The sequence below is a fragment of the Arachis ipaensis genome, chromosome B03 (assembly GCF_000816755.2).
Source record: "Arachis ipaensis cultivar K30076 chromosome B03, Araip1.1, whole genome shotgun sequence".
Taxonomy (NCBI): Eukaryota; Viridiplantae; Streptophyta; class Magnoliopsida; order Fabales; family Fabaceae; genus Arachis; species Arachis ipaensis.
The window spans coordinates 134507266-134516062 of NC_029787.2; the positions used below are offsets into that span (position 1 = coordinate 134507266).

The 8797-nt window shown below is 34.4% G+C and overlaps 4 protein-coding genes across 4 annotated transcripts; 3 read left to right on the plus strand and 1 right to left on the minus strand.

Annotated features, from left to right (window-relative positions):
• LOC107631980 lies at positions 2069–2658 on the plus strand. Its single transcript, XM_021120020.1, has one exon. The coding sequence runs from the start codon at positions 2338–2340 to the stop codon at positions 2545–2547; it is 210 nt and encodes a 69-aa protein (XP_020975679.1). The 5' UTR covers positions 2069–2337; the 3' UTR covers positions 2548–2658.
• On the plus strand, positions 3249–4157 carry LOC110269552. The gene is made up of 3 exons (XM_021117495.1): positions 3249–3285; positions 3448–3548; positions 3645–4157. The coding sequence occupies exons 1-3, from the start codon at positions 3249–3251 to the stop codon at positions 4155–4157; spliced, it is 651 nt and encodes a 216-aa protein (XP_020973154.1).
• On the plus strand, positions 4774–5435 carry LOC110270478. The gene has a single exon (XM_021120019.1). It carries the CDS (start codon positions 5098–5100, stop codon positions 5308–5310), a length of 213 nt encoding a protein of 70 aa, XP_020975678.1. The 5' UTR covers positions 4774–5097; the 3' UTR covers positions 5311–5435.
• Positions 5499–7072, minus strand: LOC107631979. Its single transcript, XM_016335590.2, has 2 exons — positions 6399–7072; positions 5499–5997 (listed from the first exon to the last, which is right to left on the minus strand). The coding sequence occupies exons 1-2, from the start codon at positions 6778–6780 to the stop codon at positions 5981–5983; spliced, it is 399 nt and encodes a 132-aa protein (XP_016191076.1). The 5' UTR covers positions 6781–7072; the 3' UTR covers positions 5499–5980.

The window sequence follows — 8797 nt, forward strand, 5'->3', positions numbered from 1 at the left end:
TTTAATATACTAAAATAAAAAAATTTATGAGTTTAATTTTTTGGAATTTACCAAAAAAGAAACGGGAAGAAAGAAGTCAAAGCAGAATTTCACCAAAAATATATATGTGACTATTTACTTACCAACAATATTTCGAAGATAAATGTGTGCCACGGAAAGCTGCGTGTATTAATTAATGTGACGAAATTAGAGCGGATGCACACAAATCTCAAGATGAAATGAAAAGAATAGGTCTTGAAGGAGCACCTGGAGCATGATAAGGATATATTAATATTATTACATAACCATAATGATAAGACCTGGTCAAATGCAAGATACAAAAAGAGATTAATTAAGATGTAATTTTGGAAAGTATAATTAAGGTGTGGTAGTTGACATTTGAGTTGAGCGATATTACTCCAAAACATGCAATGATGCATCCAGCAATTACAGGAAACCCTAGCTACTTAGGACTTAGCTAGTGCGTGTCCGTGCATGATGCTAAAATGACACAAGGCACATTCATGTACATCCACATCATCCATTATAAAGGTTGTGCGTTTTGTGTGAGGGAATGATCATGAAGGATAACCGGATAAGACGCACGTGAAAAATAATGTTGATATATGAAATGGGGAGTAACATATTTAAGCAAATGTCATGTATAAAAAAAAAAATAAAAAAAAATCAGCGGTCAAATTATTTTTTAATGTATTGAGGGATAATCAAATGTAACTAATATTCTATATGTGCAAGGCAGGCACGAGGTAGGTGGTGGTTGTTTTTCTATTCTTATTTTGAATTTTTTTTTTTTTTTTGCTTAAATACGATTTTGTTCTCTAAAATAGGAATTAAAATTTTTTTTGTCTTTAACTTTTTTTTTGCTTACAAAATCGCCAAAGGTTTAACTTAATTTTAAAATTGTCATTCAAATCAAAATATCTATTCCCCTTCTTCCCCAAAATCAAGCAGAACCATAAACAAAAGCAGAATCAGAAACAACAACATTGAAATAATATAATAAACATTAAAAAAATAGATAATGGATCAACAAATCTGTATAATAAAACAATGGAACAATATAATCAACCAGAAGCAACAATATAAAAGAATCATAATCAGAAATCAACAACTTAATATAAGCATAAGCAAAAGTAGAATGGAATTAGAATCAATAACATAATAGAAACAGAAGTAGAAGAACAACAACAGCGACGAGTGACTGGTGAGGAGGACGAGGAGCAGCGACGACCGGCAACCGAACAAGGAGAAGAAGCAGAAACGGCGAGCGGCGCACGAGGTCCACCCTCGCGGATCTGCTGGCATCGACGTCGAGGAGTAGCGCGAGGACTGAACGACGAAGAGCAGCGGCGAGATCCAGCGACCGAACGATGACGAGCAGCGGCGGATTTTCTTCTCCACCTTTCCTTCCCCCTCTTCTTCCCTAAAACCCCCCCAACGTGATTCCCTTCCCCTGTTTTCCAGCCCTTTAACCCGTTTTCTTTTTTTTTTTAATTTAGGGGTAATTTGGTAATAAAAATTAAAATTTTGGTAAAAATAATTATTTTAAAACTAAGTTAAATCTTATAAACGATTTTGTAAACAAAAAATGGTTGGGAACAAAAAAAATTTTCAACCCTACTTTAGGGAACAAAATCGTACTTAACCATTTCTTTTTATACAATTTTATATACAATAAACATATAATTTACACTTATATTTACTAGATTTGTACATATAAATTAATATAATTTGTATTTATATTTTTTAAAATTTATAAATTTTATTTGTTAAAAATAATTTAGTATTTGTGATAGTGAAATACAAAAAATTCTCTTTAGTTATACAAATTGACCATAATATACTTTTAAGGTGCCTATTGGCAGCAAAGAGAAGCACGAAGTAATTCTAGTGTTTCCGAGCCTGCCTTTACATGCTCATATATACTAGTTGTTTCGAATTAAGAAACTGCAGAGGAATGTAAGTGTACTATTTTAGTAATTTGCATACACTTTCGTTGTATATTTTCTATTTTTTATTAAAAATACAATAAAAAAATATATACAAAAAAGTGATAGAAATATTATTTCTCTTGGGTTTATCTGGAATGAATTATGATGAAACATGTATGAATGAAGTGAGTTAAGCAAGGAAGTACGTGAAAGTATGATGAAACATGTATTGATGAATGAATGATTCCTTACTTTGATGGGAAGCGGATGCAGTAAGTAAAACAGAGGAAGCAAGTTATTCTTAGTCCAAATCAAAGTGCAATCTCCCTCCAACATATATATGCAATATGATGTACGATGCTTTCGCTATCATATTCATATTCATCACCAAACAAACTAATTTAGGATGGCTGACTGGGGCCCAGTATTTGTGTCGTTGGTGCTCTTCATTCTCCTAACACCTGGCCTGCTCTTTCAGCTGCCGGGGAGGGCAAGGTGCGTCGAGTTTGGCACCTTCCAGACAAGTGGCGCCGCCATTATCATCCACACACTCATCTACTTCGGTCTCATTTGTGTCTTCTTGCTTGCTATTAAGGTCCACTTGTACATGGGCTAGCTATATTCAACAAATTCCTCCTTTACTTTTCTTTCTCTTTTATTTTCCAATTCCAATGCTAATGTATTCATTTTTTTCTCATATCTAAATGAATTATTCACTTTTTCTTCTTTTTTTTTTTTTCTTTACACTGTTATAACTTTTTTCTCATATCTAAATGATTGTCTGTAGTTTAAAATGGAAAGGAACCTCTAATCAGCTGGCAAATGTAACAAAGGGTTTTATTATGATATAGAAAACGAAATGTGCTTAATTTAATTCAAGTACTCACATTCCAATCTACCAATAACAAGGAGACATGTAGAGTTGGAAACAATTTGTTAGTCTCCAAATTTAAATGCAATTAATTAAAAACGTGATTATGCCCAATCAACGAAAATTACTGCATCTTTTACCACTTCTCATAGGCCCAAATAAAAATGCTAAATCCATCCAAAAGAAAATCACGATTTTCTTCGAGCCATTGTTAGGTGATTTGTGAATAGAAGCGTTATAAAAACCCATTAATATCTTACTTTTAATGAATATATCTGTGTAAGATTATAATTTATATATAGAGCACTTAATAATTTTTCATTTTGTTCTGTCAAACAAAATCATGGTTTTCTTCTCTCATAACAGAGCAACTCCACAGCTTCCTCTTTCGTACACAAAGCAGAATAATAATTCAAAAATAGTAATTTGAACAACATTCGGAGAAGATGGTAATTCTTTTCCGTCGTCAACAAAGAGATCCAGGTGCAGAAATTCTCTACGAAAGCTACATCGCAGGAGCATGATGCCCTTTTGGAGTCCCTTTTTGCATAAAAAACACATAGACTGATCTAAAGTTTAAATGTCACTGTTGTTTTCAATTCCCATTTGTTATGTTAAAATACATTAACTTTCCTTGTGTTATAGGGGAATGCGGGTTTTGGGATGGGTTAGAATGGATCTGGAGTCTCCAGTGGAGGAGAGAATTATTTCAGTGGGAGCTGGAGCTTCTAAACCAACTCCATGAGGTCTTGCAGTCAGTAAAGATAACAACTGAGAGGGAGGATAGGGTGGTCTGGAAATATGATAAAACTGGTATTTTTACTACTAACTCCTTTGTGCAGGTGATGCAGGAAGCAGCTCCCCCGGAGGATATTACTAGCTATAGCTTTACTAGTGCTATTTGGAAGGGATTCGCTCCGCCAAGGGTTGAGCTATTTTCGTGGTTTGTTTTGGTTGAGAGGGTGAACACTAAAGAGAGACTATGCAAACTAGGTGTCATTGACCAGCATGATAATTTATGTGTTCTATGTTGTAAGTCTGTTGAGTCTGCTGCTCATCTTTTTATTAGCTGTGAGATCACTTGGCAGGTGTGGTGTGCATGGCTATTCGCCCTTGGCAGGATATGGACTATGCCGGGTACACTAAAACAACACTTTGAGAGCTGGACGAATGCTTCGTCTAGGAAGAATGAGCGGAGGCGGTGGCTGATTGGGTTCTTTGCTGTTATCTGGGCAGTTTGGCTAGAAAGGAATGGTAGAGTCTTCAACAATAAAGGCTCAGGGGTGATGGAAATAATAAACAGATCCTTTATGCTCTCCGACGAGTGGCTTGGTGGTGAATCTCTTGGTTGTTGATGGCAATGCCGAAGATGACTAGAGGGTGTTTACTTCTTGAGTTATTCAATGATGGGTTGTACGTTGAGTAGCCTGTTACTTATGTGTCTTATTGCTCCATCTTGTTGTGTTGAGCACTTTTTATTTCAAAAAAAACAGTTATTCAAGTTAAGTAAATTTTTATTAACAAGGCATTAATGAATTTAATTGTTTGACCAAACTAACCACATGTCAACATCTTATTTCTCACTCACTTTTTTTTAGATGAAAATTTATACGTTGTGTGAAGTTAATTGTCAAAAACGGTTAAATAATTTAATAAATTTAATTAAATTATCCTCTAATAATTCTTAACTATGAGTTTTCACCTTCTAAAAAATCATAAGAGCATCATCAACATGAAGTTTATAAGCAAATAAACTTTAGGTCTCTCTACATATCGTTAAAACAATCCGTTAGGTAATTAACAGAAGTCTAACAAAAAACAAACCAACAAACATTTTCTAAATTGCACCCTATACTAATTAATTATCATTAATTAGTGATTATTTAATTTTTATTTTTTAAAAAATACAAAATTAATTATTATTAATTGTAATTGTTTAAAATTGATAGAGTTGTTTACCATACTTTTCCTTAATACACATATTATGCCATGATGTGAAACGTAATATATTAATAATGTAATGGATAACCCCAAATTAAATGAGACCCATCCCATATGAATCCTGATGCATTGAAAGCAATATAATCGGAACATGCATGGTATAGGGAATTTTGTGGGTGTGAGATAAAGAAGGCATTGGAGGGTTTTGTATATTCGTTGCTTTGTGTGGGTGCTGCTACTTTCCTTTATTGTCATGCATCTTATTCCTTTCTTCCTTCCTTCAATAACATTGCAGCCTATTTAATAAGCATAGACCACAGTCTTGACATAGAGTGAGTTAGCATCAGATCAGACATGTCTGCAGATTGGGGTCCAGTGGTGATGGCAGTGGTGCTGTTCGTGCTGCTCAGCCCAGGGCTGCTGTTTCAGCTGCCGGCAAAGGGCAGGGTGGTTGAGTTTGGGAACATGCAGACAAGTGGCATCTCTATATTGATTCACACCATCATCTTCTTTGTCCTCATCACCATCTTCCTCATTGCCATTGGTGTCCACATCTATTCCGGATAATCATTCTATTACTTCTAACAAGTATTGTTTCATGTCTGTATTGCTTCTATTCTAACAAGACATTTTTTTTTTCTCTTTGGATTATGTTGCCTGCCAATCAATAACAAAGGTTCATATTTGACACAGCTTTAAATAAGTTTAACATTAACACCGTCTTTCAATGACAAACATCAAATTATGAGAACATGTACGAAATGAATCATCATGTATAGCAATCAGGGTCCCATATTCCCATTCCAAATTTGCTTCATCCTCTAGTACAAACCAACCCCGGTCTCTGTCAATTTCCCTCTTTCTGTGCCATATAAGAAAATGGGGTTGAAAAAAAAGGGGAAACTGAAAAGCCTATATATTTCAAATTTACAAATGTCATAAACTTATAACAGTGAGGAAAAAAAAATGATAACAGAAGAAAGAAGCTAGCAACAGCTCCAGAATTCTTAGTGTTGAATTTTGCTTTGCTATTTTGTAAAATCAAAAGAGAAGCAATATCCACAGATTTTGATAACTTAAACAAAAGGAGTTTATCCCACGATCCCTGCTTCTAATATAACTAATAAGAGGAGAAGCACAGTGATCTTCATTCATTCTTCTATTGGTTGCATTGCATGAGCAGCTCATGCACACAGAGCAGAGCATTCTAGTGCTCAACTCCATTGTTTTTAACGCTTCACAAAAGTTTCCACTCTGCACAACAAAAACAGTTATCAAAATGTGCAACACAAATACTAGAGCAAAGACTCCATAAAAACAAGTACATGTTTTCCAATTTGCTTATTTTATTTTCTTAGTTCTGAAACAAAATCTAGAGTTTAATTTTGATGGACGACCATTTAGGCTGTTAATGTGAAAAAAAGTTATTTTGATTGACGTGGCTTAATGTGATTGGATGCCGTGTATCCAAATTAAATTCTAAAAACTAATACTGGAGATAATCTAACTTTTGGTTAAATAAAACAAGACTGTATATTCCTTTTGTGCTATGTTGCAATCTAATATCCCAAGCTATCGTATCGAAAATTGAATCTCTCCAAGTTGATTGGAAAAGAGGAAGAAATAATGAAAATAGAAAGATATAAGAGGAATACCAGGAACATCCTTGCGAGGCGTTAGAAAACAAAGAAGAGAACGGCCTAGAAGGGAAAGCGTGGAAACGATGCCGGCAACGTAGAACACCATAACCAAGCCAAGAACCCAAGGCATCAGCATGAACCCTATCAAGAACGTCACCGATCCGCACAGCATCAGCGCCACCGATATCCCCAGCAAAAGCGACGCGAATCCCGCCGGCGTTATCTCTGGGGCCCTCCTATACGGCGATGCAGAGGGCGGCACAGGCACCACCGATGCCGGACCACCGTCAGGGAGGGCCAGGTGCCCTGGCAGCGGGTTCCTCAGGAGGCTGAAAACTAGGGCTGACAGCTCGCACAGAACACGGGATTGTTGATCTTGATGCTCTCTCCTCGTCATGATCCCCCTTTTTCTTTCTTTCTTCCTTCGTGAAAATTGTACAACCTGAGAAAAAGATTTAATTTTTAATTTAATTTGATGAGAACGTGGTAGCTAAAATGGGTGATTCAGGAACAGAAAGACGCTAAACGGTTTTGCGGTGTTTTGTGTGTTAACGGAAAAAGGGATTGGGGTTGGGGTTGCGTCGAAGGAATTGGTTTGCGTGAGGTTTGAGAGAAGAAGAAAATAATAATAATGAATTGCGTAGGAAGAAGGAAAGAGAAAGAGAGAAAGACAGAAAGAAAGAGAAAGAAAAAAAAGGGGATGAGATTGGTTACGTGGTGAGGTGTTTCCAAAACGGATTTGGATAGGGTGGATTGAGGACTGTGGACTGTGGAGGTGCAACGAATTTTCTGGCAACTTGTTCTCTTGTGGGCCCCCGGCCCTTTCAAGTGGGCCTCCCTTCCTTCGCTCTTATCTTTTCACATTTGACTATCACTTTCTTCTTTTTACCCTTTTCTTTTTTTGGATATATAATTGCAATTCCTTTTCTATTTTTTTTTCAATTCATGTAATAAAACCTGTCCATAAAAATAAGTACAAAAAGGTTGACCTGCAAATCAAGTATTCCAGATTTAGAGTACTCATATTTGTAAAATGTTTTTAAGATTTTCGAAAGAAAATAAAAATGTGATTATTTAGAGTGGGCAGTCTCCAATACCATTTCCGGAAATTTATTTGTATAAGTTTGGCTAAGATGATTTCATGTACATTAGGTACAGTTTTAATGCTTTAGTTTTCTATTTCCACACGATGATGGTGTATGTGGCTGATATTAATTACTCCGTCGGGAAGTTATTACAGTGTACCTTCCATGACAGCAAAGCTGGTGAACTACCAACTCTAATTAATGGCTCCTTTGGGCAATTTTCGCCATTTAAAAGGGTTTACTATGTAGAAAAATTACAAACAAAGGATCGGTTTATTATGTTCTTTTAGTTTGACCCTTGTCATTTTGTTTCACGATGATTTTTCATTCCTTTAGTTTCTATTTTCTGGAGCAAATTCAAGAGATTGATCCCCATGCATATGCATGACATTTGGCAGCTAAAAGTGGAAAAGATTATCAGGGTCAAATTTAGAAAAAACCAAAAGTGAAAATTAGTGAGTAGTGACCGCAGATAATGTTTGAAAAGCTGTATGGTGATGTTTTTGGCTCTCCATATATGTTTGAAGCTATTGTGTTCAGGGTTTAACAAAGACAAAAAGAAAAAAGAGTTGCTGAGTTGGTGTCTATTATTTGATTTCTATCAATTTATGATGATATGATATTTTTGGTAGTACATCAATAATGCAACTTCTAATTTCTTTCTCACTTTAGACCAATCGATCTCAGCCCACGATTTTGTTTATTATGTTCGATCACACCCTACAATTAATTTCATATGTCATTTGTTTTTTATATGGTTCAAATGTCACTTGTTAATCACTGTTATTGCCAGCTGCTTGATAAAAAACTGGGACCCACAAAAGTGTTTAAGTTCTTGTTTTTATATTTAATAAGTATATAGGAGTGTACATGACTATAATAATCACTTAAGAATACGGAGTTAATATTTTGAGAAAAGATAAAAATAAAAAAGTTAGTTAGTATTAATTTAAAATAAATATTTAACATCTAAAATTTTTCTAATTCAAATATGAAATAAGTAAAAGGTGGAAACTCACCTGTCTTTACATGAAATTGTTTTTGAATGGTTGACATGTGCTTTTATTTCATTTTAAAAAAATTAATTTATTTTATACAAATAATTTTTTAAAAAAAATCGGTTTGAATAGATCAAATAATTATCTTTAAAAAAATTTTCAATTCTTTCTACTTGATATTATTAAATCTCTAAATAATAAATTCTTACGGTTTAAAATGAAAAAGTTGTTTTTTTTTTATATATATATACTGCTTTTAATTTATTTATTTTTATTTTCTATTTAAATTTTTTTCTAATCAGTTTTTTTCTACTTTTTTTTCTTACATGAT